Source organism: Thamnophis elegans, chromosome 6 (assembly GCF_009769535.1).
Source record: "Thamnophis elegans isolate rThaEle1 chromosome 6, rThaEle1.pri, whole genome shotgun sequence".
Lineage (NCBI taxonomy): Eukaryota > Metazoa > Chordata > Lepidosauria > Squamata > Colubridae > Thamnophis > Thamnophis elegans.
In genome coordinates this window covers 83166300-83188895 of record NC_045546.1, presented here as the reverse complement: position 1 = coordinate 83188895, position 22596 = coordinate 83166300, and the positions used below count along the sequence as shown (strand labels likewise).

The 22596-nt window shown below is 38.7% G+C and overlaps 1 protein-coding gene across 3 annotated transcripts in view; it reads left to right on the top strand.

The window, feature by feature from the left end:
- CDH18 (cadherin 18) overlaps positions 1-22596 on the top strand; it is a 197313-nt gene that overhangs the window by 54033 nt on the left and 120684 nt on the right. For 2 of the 3 annotated variants that reach the window (XM_032220478.1, XM_032220477.1), the window contains exon 3: positions 7602-7721. The exons of the other annotated variant lie outside the window; for it this stretch is intronic. In XM_032220478.1, coding sequence (XP_032076369.1) covers positions 7602-7721 — 120 coding nt within the window. The remainder of the gene's footprint in view (positions 1-7601; positions 7722-22596) is intronic. 3 annotated transcript variants of the gene reach the window in all.

Here is a 22596-nt window from a genome sequence, read left to right as displayed (position 1 = left end):
GATATGATACACAGAAATTTTGGGACACAAGAACCAAAAGGAATAGTTATTGCTTCACTGAGTTGTCTTCAGGATTTTCTACTCAAAAATGAACAGCGCCAGTTACGTTGTGTACTTTTGAAGGCTTGCTTACAATCCAGAAAATTTAAGCAATTAGCAATAGCAATAGCAGTTAGACTTATATACCGCTTCATAGGGCTTTCAGCCCTCTCTAAGCGGTTTACAGAGTCAGCATATCACCCCCAACAACAATCCAGGTCCTCATTTTACCCACCTCGGAAGGATGGAAGGCTGAGTCAACCCTGAGCCGGTGAGATTTGAACCACCGAACTGCAGAACTGCAGTCAGCTGAAGTAGCCTGCAGTGCTGCATTTAACCACTGCGCCACCTCAGCACCTGATTCAGAATCAGGTGTCTGAGTTACTTTTCTTACCCTGTAGATCTGTTTGTGAGCCTGTTTTCTGTATGCACAGGTGTGTGTGTGTGTGTGTGTGTGTGTGTGTGTGTGTGAGAGAGAGAGAGAGAGAGAGAGAAGGGGGGAAGGAGGAGGGGAAAAATTGAAATTGTAGATGGATCCACTCACTACTATGAGTGACACCTTATATTTTTATTTATCATCTATCAGTCTTACTGTCTGACATCCCTATCTCCTTCCCTACCTATATAAACAAATATTTAACTGACGTCCTAATGGGCACTTGATGGGTAACAATTGTAAAATAAGTGAGAAGATACTCATTCCAGATAGGGTTCTCCTACTATTGCTCTGTTTTGATTTCATATAACATATACATTTTTTAATGTGGTGTTATAAAGACCAATATTTTTAAAAAAATGTTTATGGATTTTTGAATTGCAATATCTAGAACAATGAACTGATTATATGAAAAAAATACAAAAACACAAAACTTGGCAAATGAAATAGAAGCATTCATTCATTCATTCATTCATTCATTCATTCATTCATTCATTCATTGAATTTCTATGCCGCCCAATCCCGGAGGACTCCGTGCGCCTTACAGAAACGAAAAAAGGATTGAAAAGAATTATTAAAATAATGGGACACAACAAGTTAAAAAGGAACACAACAGACACCCAATCAGACAGGGCTGGACCACCATCAAGGGGTCAACAGCCCAAGGCCTGCCGGAAAAGCCAGGTTTTAATGGCTTTGCGAAAGGCCATGAGAGTGGGTAGGGCCCACATAAGTACATAAACAGCTAGCTATAACCGAGAGCTGAAAAGTTCTGCAAATAAAATGCTTTTCACTCGTTTGCAAAAAAAAACAACCCAGTGAGATTTGAGTAACCCATGTAGCTCTGAGGAAAGGGAATTCCAGATGTTCTGTAAGGCATTGCTGGGATGATAACATTGCTTGTTATCTGGCCCACTCTCCATAAACTCAGAGGGGAAAAAAGCAGGTAGCTTCAACTGGACTTGGGAAGAAATTGTGTGATATATCCCTTCAACATATTGGGATTTAAAGATAATAACCCACATTTTGATACTCCCCTCAATAACCTAGCCATTACATTCTGCACCAGCAATAGCTTCTGGATTGCCTCCAAAGGCAGACCCATGCACTATCTATTTCAGTTCTCTGCCTGGGTACTGAATTACTGACACCAGGGCATTCAGGTCTAAAGTGAGTCATAAGCACTATTACAAATGAAGCTGGGTGAAGGCCAATTGTGACAATTTTTTACTTGCTGTTTTAATGAGATCCAGGAATTTAGGGGAATCATTGCCCCCAAGTTATGAGTCATTAGCTTCAGGAGATTCCCATTGAGAATAACCGCTAGAATTGATGTGATTGGGTTGCCTAGTTTCATTTAATTATGTTGTAAATTAATACACCATATTGTTTCAATGAAGTGGCATTTGTAACAGTCTTGCTGTTTATTAATAATCAACAACTCCAAATCGATAGGATCTCATTTGGTTTAATCTAGATCCTTAAAGCCTCCAGACACTGGTTCAAGATTTTGACAAATTTATGGTGCTTAGGTAAATTTTGGGTTTATGTTTTGGTTGGCAAAACTGAAGAAAAAGCAGTTCCATTGCCATATAGGATCCCCAAGGAAATATATATATATATTTTTTAATTAAAAGTTTTAAAGAGTTTTACAATTATGTGCCTTCCCTCCCTCCTCCCCCCCGACCCCACATCCCCTCCCACTCCCCCACAACCTCCCAGAGCAAATACAGGGTATAAACATTTAGCAATCATATACTAAAATAAACTAACTTTAGCATCATCCCTCACTTGTATTTTAACTCCCCTTTTGTAAAGCTAACTTTAGATAAGTTGTAACATTCCTTCTTCATTCATTCATAAGCTATCTGGAGTTTCTTAGTCCCATATTTATTTTGAATGTAGTCAATCCATCTTCTCCATTCCAGCTTGTATTTCTCATCTGAATGGTCCTTGAGGTATGCTGATATTTTAGCCATCTCTGCTAAGTTTGTTAGGTTTAACGTACATTCTTGAATAGTAGGCAAATCTTCCTACTACTGCACCACCAACAGTCTTGCTGCCATTGTTAAATTCAGAATCAAATTAGTCTCTATAACTGTACAGTCTGTAATTATACCTAACAAGAATAACTGAGGAGTAAACTTTATCCTCTTTTTGAGAATATTTTGCATAATCCACCATATTTCTATCTAAAATGCTTTGACCTTTTTATAAGTCCACCATATATGATAATATGTTGCATCAGCACAATCACATCTCCAGCATTTGGGTTGTAAATTTAGATACATACAAGCTAATTTTTTAGGATCTAAATGCCATCTATAAGGAAACATATTATAATGTGATTTCCAGTGCTCAGGCATGTCTCTTCCCTTTTCTGAATATGTCTGTGTGTGTGTGTGTGTGTGTGTGTGTGTGTGTGTGTGTGTGTGTGTATTCCAGAAAGATGTAACAAAGTCTGTTAGCACCTCTTCATGAACAAGAGAAAGGAGGAATAGTATGAGACACATCAAAATCCTGTGTTTCATAGCTCCTTCCAGTTATTTCCTGACAGTAATTCTGATAATTATCAGTAATTCCTGAACAGTAGATGTGGCAGGGAGCTTAGCCCCAAAGGAATTTGAAACAGTCATTGTGGGTCATTATTTCTCTTCAAATCCAAGCATCTTCGCAGCAATCAGTTACTAACCATATAATAGTACTTGTTAGTAATAAAAAAAAAGAAAAGATAAGAAGTCTTTGTAGAACATCTTTCTAAATCATCTCAACTATTCATTACACATTTTGCTTTAGGGGTCAAGGATTTCATTTCACTCAATGTATCTACTGTATAATTTTCAGTCCTCCTGTCTACCCTTAAAGCACTTCACCTCGCTTTTTCGAAATTAAGTGTTGGAATATATCACATGGAGGCTGAAATTTCTAAAAAAAAACACGTAAGGAAACAATTTAGAAAGTTAACCGTACTTTGACTAATTTAAGCATTTATGTGTTACAAGAGAAAAGGGCTGTTTTAGTCTTTTTTGTTTTTAATTTTAAAAAACTCCTTTTTTCTTGGGCCATATCTGTCATTAGACATTAGCGATCAGGTGGCGATCTTATTTTTATTAACAGTCACAGGAAAAAGTGCTGTTGAGTTTTGTCCAAACCAGTCGCTTAGATTTTGAAGCCATGATGTTCTTTTTCTGCCTGGGCCTCATTTGCCTTCAATCTTTCCATGGAAGATAAAGTGAAGTATGCCGTATTTTTCTGGGTGTTGCATCACGTGTCCAAAATATTTTAATTTTCACTTTTTGTGGTTTTGATGATTTCCCTTGGCTTTCCCAGGCAGCTCATCATCTCCTCATTTCTGATTTTATCAACCCAAATTATACACAACATCCACCTGTAAATCCACATTTCAAATACTTCTAGTGTAAAAAAAAAAACCCTCCTGTTTATCAAAATGTGTGAAATACTTCTAAGAAATTTCAGAGGCACTTCTTTTTTCTATTTACTTTCCTATTGCTAGTTCTGTGTGGCTCAAAACCATCCTTGAAAGACTGAGGAACTTTCTAGTGAGTCCACAATCATAGTGTCGGATGAATTTTTCTGTGCTGAATTGCAAAGAACTCATAAAATGATATACTGTATTTTTTGGAGTATAAGATGCACCTTTTCCCCTCAAAAACAAGCTGAAAATCTGGGCGTGTCTTATACACTGAATACAGCATTTTTTTGCCTCCTGGAACCCCGCCCCCTTCACCAAAATGGCCATGCATAGCCTTTAGGAGGCTTTCAGAGAGCTCCTGGGGGCCGGGGAGGGCAGAAATGAGTAAAAAATGGGCCATTTTTTGCTCATCCCCTCCCCTCAGTCCCCAGGAGCACTTTGAAAGCCTCCTCAAGGCTATGAATGACCTTTTTGACAAAAATGGGCCAGTTTTTGTGAAAAACAGGGCGTTTTTTGCTCATTCCCCCCCTCCCCCAGAGCACTCTACAAGCTTCCTAAAGGCTATTCATGCCCTTTTGTGACTAGAATTACTACACACAGCAAGACAAGAGTTTAAGGCTAGGAGTAATCCACCAGTCAAGGGACAAAGTTATGGCATCCATCTAAGGTCCAAGCATGACTCCGAAGGCAAGAAACACAGGAGGCAGGAGCAGGAAGCAAAACACATTCTTCCAGCAACATCCTTCTCTTTGGGCAGGCTTAAATAGTTAATGCTGGTACAGTTCCTCACAATGGGGGAGGCTGCCTCCTTGCGAATAACCTGGCCAAGTGGAGTTCTTCCTGTCACCTCTCAGCCCTGCATGCCCTTTGATCTGGGGGAGGGGTGTTGCCACCTCCTCATCCTCATTGACTACTGGCGGCTCTTCTCGCGGCCTGCCTGGAGCCTCCAAGCTAACTTGTTGGAGTTGCATCCCACACCAAAGCACTCCGAGCCAAAGATACTTTACGGAGTTTATTAACAGACAGACAGGTCCTTGGCAGCAATCCAGTACAGACAAGCCTTGGCAGCAATCCAGCCTCCCAAGCTAACACCACAGTTCTCCAACATTAGTGCATGCGTTGACTCCTGCAAAAGGAGGTGTGTACACAAGGATTCCTTTTATAGTCTTGAGAGGAGCCTAATTGCCACCAGCTGAGTGTAATTACCTCCTGTAAAGTTACCTTTACTCAAGTTCAGCCAGTTGCAGTAGCTTCATCGAGTAGGAGCCCTCTGCTCCCTGGTCTTCTACTCCAACAACCACCAGGCTCACGGTCCTGTCTTCCCCAGAGGTGCTGGGGATCGATTTATTCTCCTCCTCCAAACTAGCATCCAGAGGGGAGACTGGTGGCTCATTCACTACACTACGGCACAATTACAAGCCGCGTGATCACTTCATATTGTTTAATGAGCAGTATGACTCTTGTTTTGGAATGTACTTTCATGGAATCTTATTACAGGGCTTAAATGTGTTTTTTTCTCAATAATGCAATTTTCATTCCCCCCTCCCCTCCCCCTGTTGTTTCAGAGTTTGTCACCATTAGTTGGAATTATTTCCTTAATTTAGATTTGCACAAACAAATAAAGGACTTTCTAGTACGTCGTGTTATTGAGCATAGCTTACTTTCAAAGCTTTGTAGTTTAGAATCTGTTGTGTGTGTGTTTTTTTTTTAATTGTTAGTATATAGTAAGTCTCCCCATCAACATTGGCCTTTTTTTCTTGTGGAATTGCAAACAGAAATGAAGGTCCAAAATATAGAGGGAGCATGGGCTATCAGTGAAAAAACAATGACTAGTTTACACATAATCATTATAATGACCAGTTTCTGAGCTTTTTTGCTTTCATATTCTTTGAAAGAGCAGCAATATCCAGTGTGCTGCGGTGATTGTTGAGATCCACATTCTAGTCAACAGAAACTCTCTTCTGCTTTTCACTCCAATCCATTTATTTATTTAGCATATGGCATATCATGCATGGGCCAGCAGTAGATATTAGCATTACTCCTAGATTAATAAAACACAATAAAATATAGAGCCGAGGTGGTGCAGTGGTTAGGGTGCAGTACTGCAGGCCACTTCAGCTGACTGTTATCTGCAGTTCAGCGGTTCTAATCTCACCGGCTGAAGGTTGACTCAGCCTTCCATCCTTCCGAGGTGGGTAAAATGAGGACCCAGACTGTGGGGGCAACATACTGACTCTGCAAACCGCTTAGAGAGGGCTGAAAGCCCTATGAAGCGGTATATAAGTCTAACTGCTATTGCTATTGCTAAATGTTAAAAAGATCTATGTTTAAATACCAATGTCTAGGTTATCTAATCATTAAAGTATAGCATTGTTTATATTTTTTTTTAAAAAAAAACAGATACTGGACAGATATATGCCCTCAGCTTACATCCTATCATGATGTGATGTACAGTTTGACATAGGATCCAGCTATCACACTGAGGGGGGGGGGATACTATGCTCCACTTATACAGTGTCTCCAGACGTTGTGTGAGATGCAAATGCTATTCAGGATGGTCCATTGCTGATGTGGTAGTTCAAAGCCCGGAACATTTTTTCTGGGGTCATTTATATGTCTTCCTATCTCTGAGCATTCAGCGCCCCATTGGGCTTTCCATTGGGAATCGATGTTAAAGTTGTTGGGCAGATGCCCATGGTGGCTTCCTGGATATGAGACTTCTGACTGATAAATGAGGAAGGTCAGCATGCTCCGACAGAAATGAGTTGAAATCATTCCAACACAACTCATAGGGTTATTGTTGTGATAAAATGAAGAGAGATCCAGATATAATCCACCTTAAACATCTAAAAAAAAAGATGATTATAAAGCTAACAAATCATGGTCAGTGGCTTAATGAAAGATTATATTTACTATAAGTCTTCTTACTGAACTGAAAAAAGCATCAGAATGTACATTACATTCTGTATGTACATTACGCCCTTGTGACCTCAAGACTGGACTACTGCAACGTGCTCTACATGGGGCAGCCCTTGAAGAGCATTCGGAGACTTCAGCTTGTCCAGAATGCAGCCGCGCGAACGATTGTGGGTGCACCTCGGTACACCCACATTACACCTATCCTCCGCGAGCTGCACTGGCTGCCTATTGGTCTTCGGATACGCTTCAAGGCGCTAGTCGTCACTTATAAAGCCCTTCATGGTATTGGACCTGGGTACTTGAGAGACCGCCTGCTGCCAATTACCTCCAATAGACCGATTAGATCCCACAGATTAGGCCTCCTCCGAATTCCATCCACTGGCCAATGCCGTCTGGCGACCACTCGGAGGAGGACCTTTTCTGTGGCTGCCCCGGCCCTTTGGAACGAACTCCCCATGGAGATTCGTACCCTCACCACCCTCCAGGCCTTCTGCAAAGCCCTTAAAACCTGGCTATTCCGACAGGCCTGGGGCTAATGAGCTTTTGTCCCCTCTCGAATGGTATGGTTGTTGTGTGTTTTTAAATTGTGGCATTGTTTTGTTTGTGTTCTTTTTTCCCCCTTATTTGTACCCCCCCCCCCTTGACTTGAGTTGTGAGCCGCCCTGAGTCCCCTTCGGGGAAAAGGGCGGCATAGAAATATAATAAATTCAATTCAATTCAATTACTTAAAAATCTGTACATTGAAGCTGAATCATGTTTCTTTGACTATGACAGGAACATCAGTCCTTCAGGTAACAGCTACAGATGCAGATGACCCCACCTATGGAAATAGTGCCCGAGTAGTTTATAGTATTCTTCAGGGACAACCGTATTTCTCTGTTGACCCTAAAACAGGTAAGTTGTATTTTTTTCTCCCATTATGCCTTCATTGGTTACATGAACAATATTGCATTAGGGTGAATCATAATGATGATTGCAACAGCATTATCATCTCTATTTTTAACATACTACCGTAATTACTGCATGAAACATTACAACTGCATATTGCACAAACACTTTGGGCAATTTTAGGAATTCCTCTTTTTTAACAGAGCCGAGGTGGCGCAGTGGTTAAATGCAGCACTGCAGGCTACTTCAGCTGACTGCAGTTCAGCAGTTCGGCTGTTCAAATCTCACCAGCTCAGGGTTGACTCAGCCTTCCATCCTTCCGAGGTGGGTGAAATGAGGACCCGGATTGTTGTTGGGGGCAATATGCTGACTCTGTAAACCGCTTAGAGAGGGCTGAAAGCCCTATGAAGCGGTATATAAGTCTAACTGCTATTGCTATTGCTATTTTTATGTCTAAATCTTTTCTGTTAAAAAAAAGAGGAATTCTGAGCGAAGTATTCACCTATAGGTCTTTATAATTCATTTAGAGGATGACAATATTCATTTGAAAGGCAGACTGTTTTCTAATTTGCTTTTGAAATTAGATAGTTGGATTCAATAAAAATACTTTAGTAAGAACAGAAAAAATTCATATTAAATTCAGGGCCACTTTCCTTCTTTATAAAGGCTGGTAATAGAAGAGCATTTAAATGGTATCAGTGATAAATTGCAGTTATACATATTGGAAATATTGGCGTGACTGGATGAACAAACACACAGGTGTGCAGTTATTATTTCCAATGGAGGCTAAAATAAAAGGTACAAGTGAGATGTTGTTCTGACTCAAACATATATTTCATTTTTTGGCTATAAAATAGTCCCTTGACTGAAACATTGTGCTTTTGTGCCACTGATTTCAAAATTTGTGTCCTGTCAGATTTAAGAGTTCCGATTAATTATGGACATTTTATGTGGCATAAAATCTGGCATTTCTCTTTTCATTCTAAGATATGAAAGTGTAATATCAACACACTAGGATTATAGTTTGATTAGTCATTAGAATGTCATTTAAAAATTAAGCAACTATAACTGAGTAATTTTGAAATTATATGTCACAGATGTATATGAGAGATACTTATAATTCTGTATTAACATATTTGTTCAATGGTTGATAGACCATTTTATTAATTTGTTTTTCCATGGATTCTCTTAGCAAATAACATAACCTTTGTGTTATTTGTATTTTCTTAATTCTTTCAGTTTATATTCTTCTTCCATTTTTACCAAACTATGTAGCTTGAAAACATATGTATATAAAAGACAGTTTTAGATTAAAATAACTTGAAATTATAAATCATACACAATCTTATACAATAATCCTTCATTCAACAGTTAAAGTTACACAACAGCATTCCAATATCCATGGAGAAATTCAGATGGAAAGAATTTTGGACATATTCCTATTATCGAATGGTGTGAATATCTCATCCACAATGTATTAGCATTCCTTTCAGTTGGAAGGAAATCCAAATAACATATCTTCATCAAAAGTTCCATACTGGCATACCTCTATACCTATTCAAATATGATGGTACTCTTTTAAAAAACATTCTTTTTTTAAATTTTAGTGAATTAACTTAATAAAACTGAATAACTTGGTATACAGAAGAAAAATAATTAGAAATTGGGAGGCCTTTGTCCCTTCTCCACTAACATTAGAGTTACTCTACATGGGGCTGCCCTTGAAGAGTGTTCGGAGACTACAGTTGGTCCAGAATGCAGCCGCGCGAGCAATATCGGTACACCCATGTTACACCTATCCTCCGCGAGCTGCACTGGCTCCCTATTGGTCTCCAGACGCGCTACAAAGTGCTGGTGATTACCTTTAAAGCCCTACATGGCCTTGGACCTGGATATCTGAGAGACCGTCTCCTGCTACACACCTCCCAACGTCCGATAAGAACCCACAGGCTAGGCCTCCTCCGGGTGCCGTCGACCGGACAATGCCGGCTGGTGACCACTCGGGGGAGAGCCTTCTCTGTAGCTGCTCCGGCCCTGTGGAACGAGCTACCAGCAGAGATTCCGAGTCTTCCCACTCTCGTGGCCTTCCAAAAAGCCACCAAAACCTGGCTGTTCCGACAGGCCTGGGGTTGCTGATTTTTAAATCAGGTCCAACCCCCAGCTATGCCAAATGTATGTTGTGTTTTTTAAACTGTTTTTGTCTCTTTCCCCTATGTGTTATTTTATTTTATTTCGTATTTGTAAGCCGCCCGGAGTCCTCCGGGATTGGGCGGCATATAAGCTCGTTAAATTGCGAATTGCGAATTACTGTAATAAGATGTGCAACTATATTAATTGCTCAAATAAATAAATATTGTATGGTAGGATAATATACTCAACGCCACATGCTGCCTATCCAGGCCCTCTTACCCAAGCCCCAATTCTCCCCTTCGATGGGCAATTAGGAGAAAGGATTGCCTTGCTAATGGCAGAATGGTTTGGTCAAGAAAAAAAAATCACATTTGAGTTAATTAAAAGGAAGGTCTTAATTCAGACTTTTCCATTGATCAGGGGCCAAGTCCCAAAAATTTGTATTTAAACAACAAGAGACACACAAAAAGATATTACCAATCTAAGCGTATGGTTTACAGCTGCTTTAATTCTGACCTTGAAGTAGTATTTTCTTCTTTGGCAATATTACCTCTGTTCTCTTCCCCTTATTTATTTTCTCTTTGGGCTTGTTTCCCTGAGGGTAGGACCTTCATCTCTTGTTGAACTGTTGTGAGACACTTTGAAAGCTGAGAGTTTGGCAAATGTTTCTGAAAAACCTATCCATCTTCCAGCCGTGAACATTATGATGATAAAGTTTGGAAAACAAACAATCCATTCTTTAACCTTGCCCATTAAAACAGGTTTTGTCTGAAAACAAGGGTGCTAGCGTTGATTCATTTCCACTGTAGCCAACATGGTTTATATTGAGAGATCACATAAGCTGCAGCCCCCTATTTAATTATTGATACATTTATGCAGTTAAAATATGTGGTGTTTTTTAAGAGTGTGTGGCATTTTCTCTCCATCCATCATTTGAGAGCCAGCATGTAAATTGATTAAGGTGTCAGACTGCAGGCAGATAGACCAAAGATGTATGTATGTATGTATGTGTGTATGTGTGTATGTGTGTATGTGTCTATGTGTCTATGTGTCTATGTGTCTGTGTGTCTCTCTCTGTGTGTGTGTGTGTGTGTGTGTATGTATACAGACACATACAGACACATACAGACACATACAGACACATACAGACACATACAGACACATACACATACACATACACATACACATACACATACACATACATATACATACATATATATGCATACATGCACACATGCACACAAACACACATGCACACATATACATAAACATATATACATATATACGCATATACGCATATACGCACATACGCACATACGTACATACATACATATATACATATATACATATATATTAGTTTCAAGCTATTTAGATCTATACTAGTTTCCCTTTATTTATTTATCAGCACAAATGCAACACAAATGTAACAAAGGCAACATAAAAAATGGCTTTCTGCTCCTAGGGTGAGCCAAAAAACAGAAAAAGGGAAGCAGTATGCTCCATCCCATATTTGGGCATACCAGGGGTTGTGATACAATACAATACAATACAATACAATACAATGCAATGCAATGCAATACAATACAATACAATACAATACAATACAATACAATACAATACAATACAATACAATACATTACATACATACATACATACATACATACATACATACATACATACATACAAGAATCTTGCCATAGTTCAGCTTTGTTCTCAATATGCTGTGTCTGTCTGTGTGTGCATACATACCTGTGTGTATGCACACACAGACAGACACAGCATATTGAGAACAAAGCTGAACTATGGCAAGATTCTTTTTTTTCTTTCTGCCTAGTTCTAGGAATGAGCCCGTGGTATTTAATATGCAATGAAGTACTTGCTAGATTTTGCTTGTGGTCAATATCCATTCCATCATGATTTTTTTTTGGGGGGGGGATGGAAACACCCAATCCATTTCTTTAGAAATTTCCTTTAAATTTCATTTAAATCTTTCAAACAAGTTGCACTCAAAGTAATGAGTCATGTGGAAATACAGGGAATAGGTTTCACTGCAGAGAATTTATCCTTTGTATTATTTAATCTATGGTTGTAATTCTGAGTATCCTTGGACCAGCTAAGGAATAAAGATCATGATTCTGGGTGGTAGGAGTATATCTCTTTAAACAAATGAGTGAAGTAACCATCCAATATCTTATTCAAAGATAAGTACTCCTCACTAAAACTTGGAAGAATAGAACACAAAATAATGGGGAGGAGGGGAAAAAAAGGAATGTGATTTGGAAATATAATGTTCAATTAAACTCTAGCCTTATGATGATAGCCTCCACTGAGTAATCTAAAATGTATTACTGTATATACTCGAGTATAAGCCTAGTTTTTCAGCCCACTTTTTGGGCTGAAAAAAGCCGCCTCGGCTTATACTCGAGTCAGTGAAAAATTTGCCCGAAATGGAGGAGAAAAGGGGGCGGGGCCATGCCGCTGGGTGACACTCGTGAATGGCCCAGTGCCCCTGTGAGTTTCCCCTCCCTCTGTGTCAGTTTGCCACGCAGCGCGCACCGCACCATCCCCCCTCCTCACGTTCTAATGTAATGCAGGGCTGTCTTACGATTCCCCTTCCTCCCCCTCCTGCCGCTCTGCAACGATGTCCCACCTCCTCCTTGTTATGGCAAGCAGCCACATAGCGATGTCCCACCTCCTCTGGTACAGTGATCCAATGATAGGAATCACTGTGCCGTGTGTCATAGGAGGCGGGACATCGCTCCCGCGGCTGCACGGGACATCATCATCACAGCGGGACATCAGCATCATGAGGTGAGTGAAGTATTTCATTGAATACACCGCTAGTTTACTGTTTTTCTTTGAAATAAATATTCAAAAACATTATTGGTATCTATTTTTATTTTTGAAATTTACCGGTAGCTGCTGCATTTCCCACCCTAGGCTTATACTAGAGTCAATAACTTTTCCAGTTTTTTGTGGTAAAATTAGGTGCCTCGGCTTATATTCGGGTCGGCCTATACTCGAGTATATACGGTATTATCCATGATTGATTTCTACTTTGTAATGTTAAGAGGAGGTCATATTAAAAATCAAACTTCATCTTCTTGGTTATACTATTTTATAGTGCAGACATATGTTCCTAAGTGAGCATTTGGCTTCACTTAAGTTAAAGTGCATTGATAATTCTGTCAGTGATTATTTCAGTTTCTCTATAAATATTGTGTCCTTGAGTGAGAATTCTTCCCCTCTCTGTGTGATATATCTATATATTTTCACATTATTCATGTTGCTGCTCTTATTTTATTCCATGAAATTCACCTAAAATCCAACTGGGTATAAAACAATCTCATAATATTTTTATATTTTTTCCCTCCAGTTTTTAAACCCCTTTTTTCTTTATTACTATCATTTTCTTTTCTCTTATCACCTTTTGATATTGTCACCCCTTACCTTACGGCTTCAGAGCCGAGGTGGTGCAGTGGTTAAATGCAGCACTGCAGGCTACTTCAGCTGACTGCAGTTCTGCAGTTCGGCTGTTCAAATCTCACCGGCTCAAGGCTGACTCAGCCTTCCATCCTTCCGAGGTGGGTAAAATGAGGACCCGGATTGTTGGGGGCAATATGCTGACTCTGTAAACCGCTTAGAGAGGGCTGAAAGCTCTATGAAGCGGTATATAAGTCTAACTGCTATTGATATTTTAAAAAATCTGATTTGCTTTTATCCCAAACTAAAAAGAAGCCTCATCTCCATTTCCAAACATATTGATACCATTGTGAGTTACCAGAAATTATTATTCATGAAGGCTATGTAGGTTGTTGCAGGTTTTGAAAATTGTTAAGTGCTCATTTGGCAAATGTGTTGCAGGAAATACCTTCAAGGATTTCTCCGTACTTTTGAACAAAAAATTCAGGTAACATACCAGCTTTGATTCTCACTTAGCTACCAGCGGAACACAACTTCTTCCTGGTGGGGGAAAAAAAAATCCCAATTTACAAAAGCATATAATTCACAAAGTTATATCCTTTTGTAAAATTAATACAATTTTACAAAAGGATATCATTAATAAAATAATTAATAGTGAAATGCTTTATGATATCTCACTTGCTCTAACTTGTTATTGATATATATCATACAGTACTAAAGACAACAGAATATTCCATACATTCATGCTTCCATGAAACTTTGTCTTTTTAAATGAATGCATGAATTTTACTTATCGTAGATGCAAGTAGCAGCAAGTCTTTTAACTCCTTTCTCATGAAAATAACCAGTGTACTAGTGGTGGGCTTCAAAATTTTCTAGAACCTCTTCTGTTGGTGTGGCCTGCTTTGTGGGAGTGACTTGCCAGCCATGTGACCTAGTGGGAATGGCTTGGCAGTCATGTGACTGGGTGGGCATGGCCAACTTGTAAAATGTGGTGAAACTCACTTAACAACGCTCTTGCTTAGCAACCAAAATGTTGGCTTAGAAACTCTGGCATTTGAAGCACACAAGTCTTAAAGCTATCAAGTTACAAGACCCCTAACCCTTTAGGGGAAAAAAACCTAGGGGTGTTCAAACTTGACAGCCTTAAGACTTGTGGACTTCAACTCCCAGAATTCCTCCTCCAGTCATGTTGGCTCAGGAACTCTGGCATTGAAGCACGCAAGTCTTAAAACTGTCAAGTTACAAGATCCCTAACCCTTTAGGGAAAAAAAACCCTAGGGGTGTTCAAACTTGACAGCTTTAAGACTTGTGTACTTCAACTCCCAGAATTCCTCTTCCAGTCATGTTGGCTCAGGAACTCTGGCATTGAAGCACGCAAGTCTTAACGCTGTCAAGTTACAAAACTCTTGCACCCCTAACCCTTTATGAAAAAAACCCAGGGGTGTTCAAAATTGACAGCTTTAAGACTTGTGGACTTCAACTCCGAGAATTCCTCTTCCAGTCATGTTGGCTCAGGAACTCTGGCATTGAAGCACACAAGTCTTAATGCTGTCAAGTTACAAGACCCTTGCACCCCTAACCCTTTAGAAAAAAAACGCCAAGGGTATTCAAACTTGACAGTGTTAAGACTTTAAGGTTTAGATAGGACTCTTAGAGGCGGGTGGGGTGAAAGGTGAGCCAGCCAATCAGTGAGCGGCGGGCGGGGCAAGCGTGGTGCAGATGGGTAGGGGGAGGGAGCTGGAACCGGTTCTAAACGGCTCGGTAGATTTGTGGAACCTCTTCTATAGAAGAGGTTAGAACTGGCAGGAACCCACCCCTGACCTGTACCAATTAGGGTTTCATGAGAAACACAAAAGAGTTATGGAGTCCTTGATTCTCTTGGACGTTGTTTGTTTGCAGACATTTGATTACCTACAAGTTGTCCTTGATTTACAACCACAATTGAGCCCAACATTTCTGTTGCTAAATGAGACGTTTGTGAAGTGAGTTTTGCCCCATTTCATGACCTGCCTGGCCACAGGTGTTAAGTGAAACACTGCAATGGTTAAGTTAGTATCCTGGTTGTTAAGCGGATCTCGCTTCCCGCTTGACTTTGCTTGTCAGAAGGTCACTAAAGGGGGATCACATGACCCTGCAACCATCATAAATGTGAGTCCGTTGCCAAGCATCTGAATTTTGATCATGTGCCCATGGGGATGCTGCAATGGTCATAAGTCTGAAAAAAATCAGTTTTGTCTGAAAAAGTCACTTTTCTCAGAGCCGTTGCAACTTTGAATGGTTACCAAATGAACTGTTTTAAGTCAAGGATTATCTGTACTGGGTTATGTCATCAGTACAAGTGAGTGTGGGGTTTACTCCTTGCTTACATACCGTAGTTTGTCCTGCCATTGTTGGTGAGGGTATAGTTTTCTCCTAGATATTTCCTTGATTAGGACATTGTTTTCTGCTTGTTTGTTTGCCTGATGTTAATCTCTTAATTATCTGGGAATAGACATCTGGAAAGAATGAGTTCCTGCCTATTTTCTTTACTTTTTATTGTCTCTTTTGAATGGTGTGTAAATGTAGTTTATCTCTATGTGTCTATTAATTGCTTATTTGTCTGAATGCCAGGTTTCCAGGAATTTAGTGTTTTTGGATTTAGTTTGGCCTAGTATACTCATAATTTCCATTGAAACTATAGCTGAATCAGGGGTGGGTTTCTCGCCCCATTCCAACCGGTTCTGCGTGGAAGCGCAGAACTCGTCAAAACCGGGTAAGAAACGCGGGCGGGCAGGTGGATCCTTCGACCTTCCCGGAAGTTACTTACTTACTTACTTATGGGTTCGCCGACCAACCGGTTCGCGAGGACCGCTGTGAACTGCCTGCAACCCACCCCTGAGCTGAATCTATCCATATGTTATCAAGTTAAGGAGCTTTCATTGTCTCTTCTAAATACTATTTGGTGTTTATGGATGTGCTTTAGTAGTCTTCGGCATATCTGTCATACATATTGTTATATATAACTCCTGTTTTCTTTTTATTCTTGAGCTACTAGGTATTTTAATTTACTTTATAAGATTTAGAGAATACAAAACTTTAGACTGGGGTTTTCCTGTGTTCTCTGTGTCAAATTATTTCTGAAGTGTGTGTGTGTGAGAAAGAGAGACACCGCTCTTCTAGAAAAAAAAAATTTTGAGATTTTTTTCTGATTTGTGAACTTCAACTCTCCAAATTCCTCAACCACCATGGCTTTGCTGATAATTTTAGGGCTAAAGTCCACACATCTAGAAATTTTTCACATTTAAAAGCACTATTGTAAAATACAGTTTCGTTTTCAATTTCCTCCTTTCCCATATTCAAAATATCATGTATCGTTTTTCTATCATCAGAATTCCAAGATAGAGGAAGTACAGTGGTTTGAGTACACATAGCCAAATCATTAGAAACTCTAGATGTAACAAATATAGAATAATAGAATTGGGGAAAACCTAAGAGATCATCAAATCCACACTGCAGGATTCACTACACCATCCCCGATAAGTTACAATCCAGCCTCTGCTTGAAAACTTCCAATGAAGTGAAAGAAACCACTCCATGTAGTTACCTTTCCCAATGTTGACAGCTCTTGTGATCCAAATGTTCTGCTTAATGTCTAATTTGTATCGACATGTTTGAAGTTTCATTTCATTAGCTGTAGTGTTACTCTCTGGAGCAAATGAAAATAAGTCGGAGCTTTATAATGTGACAGACCTTTAGATGTTTGAAAATAAGTTATCATGTCCCCATGTTCCCTTCTGCAAAATAAGCATACGTAGATTTTAATTGTTTCTCATAGGACTTGGTTTCCAATTCTTTCATCATCCTGGTAGCCCTTCTTGGACTTATTCCAATTTATTAATGTCTTTTTAGAAGTGGGTTGTGTAGAACTGAAAACAACAGTCCAAGTAAGGGCTGACCAAGGAAAGAAGACTAGGAAAATCACTTCCAGTGCTCTAAACTCTATGCCTCCGTCTTGCTTCTCAGGAGCTTATTGTTCTTCACAATTGCTTACACATTGGATCATCTTGTGATCCATCCCCAAGTACTCTTGAGCTAGATTTCTCAGATTGTGTACACTTCTTTTCATCTTTCTTTTCCAGATCCATATTTTTTTTTATTTTTTTCTGTTAAATGTCATTCTATTTTTTTTCTCCCTCCATTCTGGTCCGTATAAGTCTGTTCAATACAGTGGTGGGTTTCAAAAATTGTTCGAACCTACTCTGTGGGTGTGGCCTCATTTGTGGGAGTGGCTTGCCGCCCATGTGACCGGATATGAAGATGCCGACGACACTTGTCAGAACCACCTTAAATTACCTCACACACAGCACTGGCATGCATAATAGCAATAGCAATAGCAGTAGACTTATATACCGCTTCATAGGGCTTTCAGCCCTCTCTAAGCGGTTTACGGAGAGTCAGCATATTGCCCCCAACAATCCGGGTCCTCATTTTACCCACCTCGGAAGGATGGAAGGCTGAGTCAACCCTGAGCCGGTGAGATTTGAACCGCTGAACTGCTGATCTAGCAGTCAGCCTGCAGTGCTGCATTTAACTACTGCGCCACCTCGGCTTTACATCATAAGAATATGATGTAAACTTGTTTTTTAAAAGGCATCTTTGGTTTGCGTTAAAACAACTTCAACACACGCAATGTTCTGATTGCACCACAAACGCAGTAGTCATCCTTCCCTTTCACAGAGGCACTGAGTGGTATAAATATGAGCATGATAGTGTAGAACAATCATATCCAAGGACCAGTGGTGGGTTTCAAAAATTTTTGGAGCCTCTTCTGTAGGTGTGGCCTGCTTTCCAGGTCCACTGGTGGAACCTCTTCTAACCAGTTCGGTAGATTTGACGAACCGGTTCTACCGAATAGGTGCGAACTGGTAGGAACCCACCTCTGGTTCAATAGTTCCCTCTCCTTCCAGGTATTAAATACTCCTCCTAGCTTTGTGTCATGTGTACATTTGGTAAGCATTCTGGCGATTTCCTCATTCAGATATGTATGAACATTGAACATTGAACTGTGCCTCACTTAAAATATCTCTTGATGGCTAATTAGAACTACCCTTTGAGTGCAGCTTTTGAATCAACTGTGTGTGCCCTTAAAGGTTAAATTGCGAAACCGATACTCGGCCATTTGTTAATAAAGATGTTGTGATAAACTTTGTCAGAAACCTTGCTGAAGTCAAGATATACTAGATCAACGGCATTTACCTGACCTGCCAAGCAGTTAATTCTATCACAAAAGGAGATTAGGTTCGCCTGCCGGGATTTCTTCTTCATAAATCCATGCTGGATCCTTTTAATTAACAAACTCAGAAAACTGAACAAGGCAAAGAATGAAATAACAAGAAATGTTCTTGCTGGCTGCCTCTTCTCCTAATGCTTCAAGTGGACAATAGCAACTAAAGGACAAAGAGTCATTCTGTAGCTTCATTTCAAACGTAATATCTCCCTAAATCTAAAGTACTTGAGGAGGGTCCAAACCAATCTGAGATCAGAAATTTGGTTCTGAAAGAAACCTAATTAATTTTGCAATGGACAGAATGTAAGTAGACCATAATGACTCATTTTCTCTTCTGGATTATTTATCAGAGCTATTTATCAGAGCTATGACCTTTCATCTAATATGGGGAAAAGATACATACCTAATAGGATTTATACACACAAACACATGGACACACACACACACACACACACACACACGTAAAATTTACATGAACATTTACTTGTGGGACAGTGGTAGGTTTCAAAAATTGTTCGAACCTACTCTGTGGGTGTGGCCTCCTTTGTGGGAGTGGCTTGCCACCCATGTGACCGGATGGGAGTGGCTTGCCATCCATGTGACCGGATATGAAGATGCCAATGACACTTGTCAGAACCACCTTAAATTACTTCACACACAGCACTGGCATGCATAAGAATATGATGTAAACTTATTTTTTTTAAAGGCATCTTTGGTTTGCATTAAAACAACTTCAACATACACAATGTTCTGATTGCACCACAAACGCAGATGTCATCCTTACTTTTGACAGAGGCACTGAGTTTTATAAATAGGAGCATGATAGTGTAGAATAATCATATCCAAGGACCAGTGGTGGGTTTCAAAAATTTTTGGAACCTCTTCTGTAGGTGTGGCCTGCTTTCCGGGTCCACTGGTGGAATCTCTTCTAACCGGTTCGGTAGATTTGATGAACCGGTTCTACCAAATAGGTGCGAACTGGTGGGAACCCACCTCTGTTGTGGGATAAAGAAGAGTTCGCAACATGGGTGAATGGAACATTGTGATTTAGACTGTCCCTGATCTACTAGCATCCAATGATGAAATATAAGGATGAAAAGGTTTAGCTTTTATTGTGATAGCACGTTGCCCATTTCAATGTTTTTTTTCCATGGTTGGATGTAATAATGTCCAACATAAAACAAAATATTCAGGAAAGAGAAACCATTTAAAGGAAGAAACTCTTGTAGGAATCAGTGCTTTAAAAAAGATGTGGTTGTTCAGCTTTACCCATTAAGTAGCAATTGTAACAATAAGGTGAAAGGAATCTGGGAAGAGTGCAAATACAAGTCAGACAAATTAAACAAAGGAAGATAAATTAAGGGTAAGAAAATCAAGCAAATGCAAAAATTAGGAAGATAAATTGAAAAATGAATAGTTTGATTCACAGCAAGGCAGAAATAAAATTTGAAGCAGTCTTGACTAATTAGAAAAATAGACTGAGAATAGCAAAAAGATATTTAATAGAGACAAATGAAAGAATCTTCATCTAGAGAACATAAGTCAAATGCTAAAATACCTGATCTGATAACATTATTTGTGTAAAAATTCTTGGAATAATTATTGCTTTTCAAACCGAATTTGTGTGATATGGTTGGGAAAAAAACCCCATTTTAATACAGTTTTAGACTACAGTAACTTGGATATAGTTTTCAAATCATAACAAAGCAGTTTCCACTTTATTCTGCATTGCTGAGATCCAACCTCAGTTACTATATCCAGTTCTATACACTGCTCCTTAAGGATGCAAGGATCAGGAAAAAGGCTATTGAAGTCGAACAAGAGATTAGAAAATTCTATGAGCAATTGTTGAAGAAATTAGTGTTTTTGGCCTTGAAAAAGGAAGGCTGAGTAGAGATTTAGTAGTAGTACTTTGCAAATATCTGAAGAAAAGTTGAAGATTTGCATATTTAAATTAATGGAAGGCTCCACAGTCCATTGTATAAAATGACACCTTTCTAATAGTAAGTGAAGATGGATAATGGAATCAGTTCTTCTTCATCAATGATGGTAATGGTAAGCATTGTGCCTTATTTGCTGAACCAAAGAGTCACCAGTATTTCTTCATTTAAAAAATGTAATACTGTCAAAGACACTGAACTTCCAGTTCAATGTTGGAGATAAACCTCCATGGAGAATTTTGAATTAGTGATAAGGCTAAATAGATATTAAGTAAGCAAGATGTTTGCCTTTAGCAAAAGTTGTAGAATAGACTTTCTTAACATTATTTTTTTATCAAATGCAGGAAGACTTAGTGGATCTAAAAAAGTTCCTTTTTTACTTTGGCAATTTTTCTGGAGGAATGATTGCAAGCCTGTTCTCATTTAAATTGGCAGCTGTCAGTTTCAGCTTGAGTATAATTGTTCCCTGCTGTTTGTTAAGTGCTCTGCACTTTGAGTCCCCTTCCTTTTAAAGGTGGGTTATTTTTAACATTCATTTAGTTGGGGATTGGGAGAGTTTTCTTCAATGATATTATTGATTAGCTTGATGGTTCTTTTCACAGATTGACATCTAATATTTATTCAAGCATTGGCAAAATTAATTCCAAGTAATGCCACTTTGAGGAGAAACAAAACTTTACCTTTTAAATAAAGAATGATTTAACTCAAGGCTGAAAGTACATTTATTGAATCTGTTACATTAACATTCCCAGAAAAGAGATAACAAACTACAGTAGATTAAAAAGGGAGATTTTTTATCCTTAATAGTTTCCTTGATAATATAGAAGTCCTTTTAAAGAAGACATACATAGACAAACTGAAGAGCTGAAACTATGGTTAATGGATAAAGAACTTGAAAAATAAATTTGGAATTTTGATGTTACATGCACTATGTTGAGAGCAGCAAGAATATTTTATGCACAGAAATGGAAGAATATTTTCATTCCCACAATGGATGAATGGCTGCAAAATTTGATAGCAGAGAGGGTGAAACTGACTGGTTTGATTAAGGAAAAGAATACAATTCACAAGAACCTATTTCAATTCATTCCTGAAAGGTTTTGATCTCTTAAGCATATTCTTGTGATGCTTATAGCCCTTACAATATTGTTCTGCAAGTGCTTTCCCAAATCTTAATGTTGTCAGAAGAAAGAGAAAGTAGTTAAGATGACAGTGAAAGGTGTATTCTCCAGTTCCCAGCCAAGTGACCATTCCTGTTGGTAAAAGATTGAGTTAGTGTTAGGCTTAGACTGAAATTTTTCATTGTCAATCATGTTTTCAAGACAATGAACTTTCTTCCTTTTCTTGTATTTCAATCTCCTGTCCTCACCTGCTGATGCTTTGAGGACAAGAGATTTGAGATTTGTGATATGAAACTTTGTTTCATCTCATTTTTTATTCATAAATCATGATCCAAATGATTATAGCATTATAGATGCATAAAAGTCTGTATTAAACTAAGGGTATTAGTGGCTAAGCTTGAATACTTTATGTTTTCAGTATTTTTCTTTACTAATGTTCTCCATAATGTTATTTTAAAGTTTCTATCTCCATTTCTCTAAAAAAAAAGTACAGATATGAGGATTCTTCCCATTTTTCCTCTATTTTGAGAATTTTTAAAGTATTTGTTTTAATTCTCAACAATTCATAAAATGTTTCCATGCCTAATTTTAATAACTTATCTATTCATTTTAGTGCCTTGAAAGATAGAAGAAAGCATTGGGCAAGATAACCAAATGCAGCTCTAAAGAGATTATTCACTCATTCTTAAGCTTTTAATGCAATTCAGATTTTGATCAAGCAGCTTTTGCAAAGTTCTGCTATCCGTATATTCAACTCATGCTGGCAAGGAAGGCTATTTGGATAAATCCTGTTCTCATATAAAACTCTTTTATTTCTTTTCCTTAAACCCTTCTGATACATTTTATGTATGAGTAAAAGTTGATGTCACACACACACCCAAAAGAAAAACAATTAATCACATTTTTATTCCACTTTTTACTTCAACAATCTGCATTATAATATAACAAAAATACAATAAAACAGTTTAGACTGGGAAATATGATAACTTAGTATATGT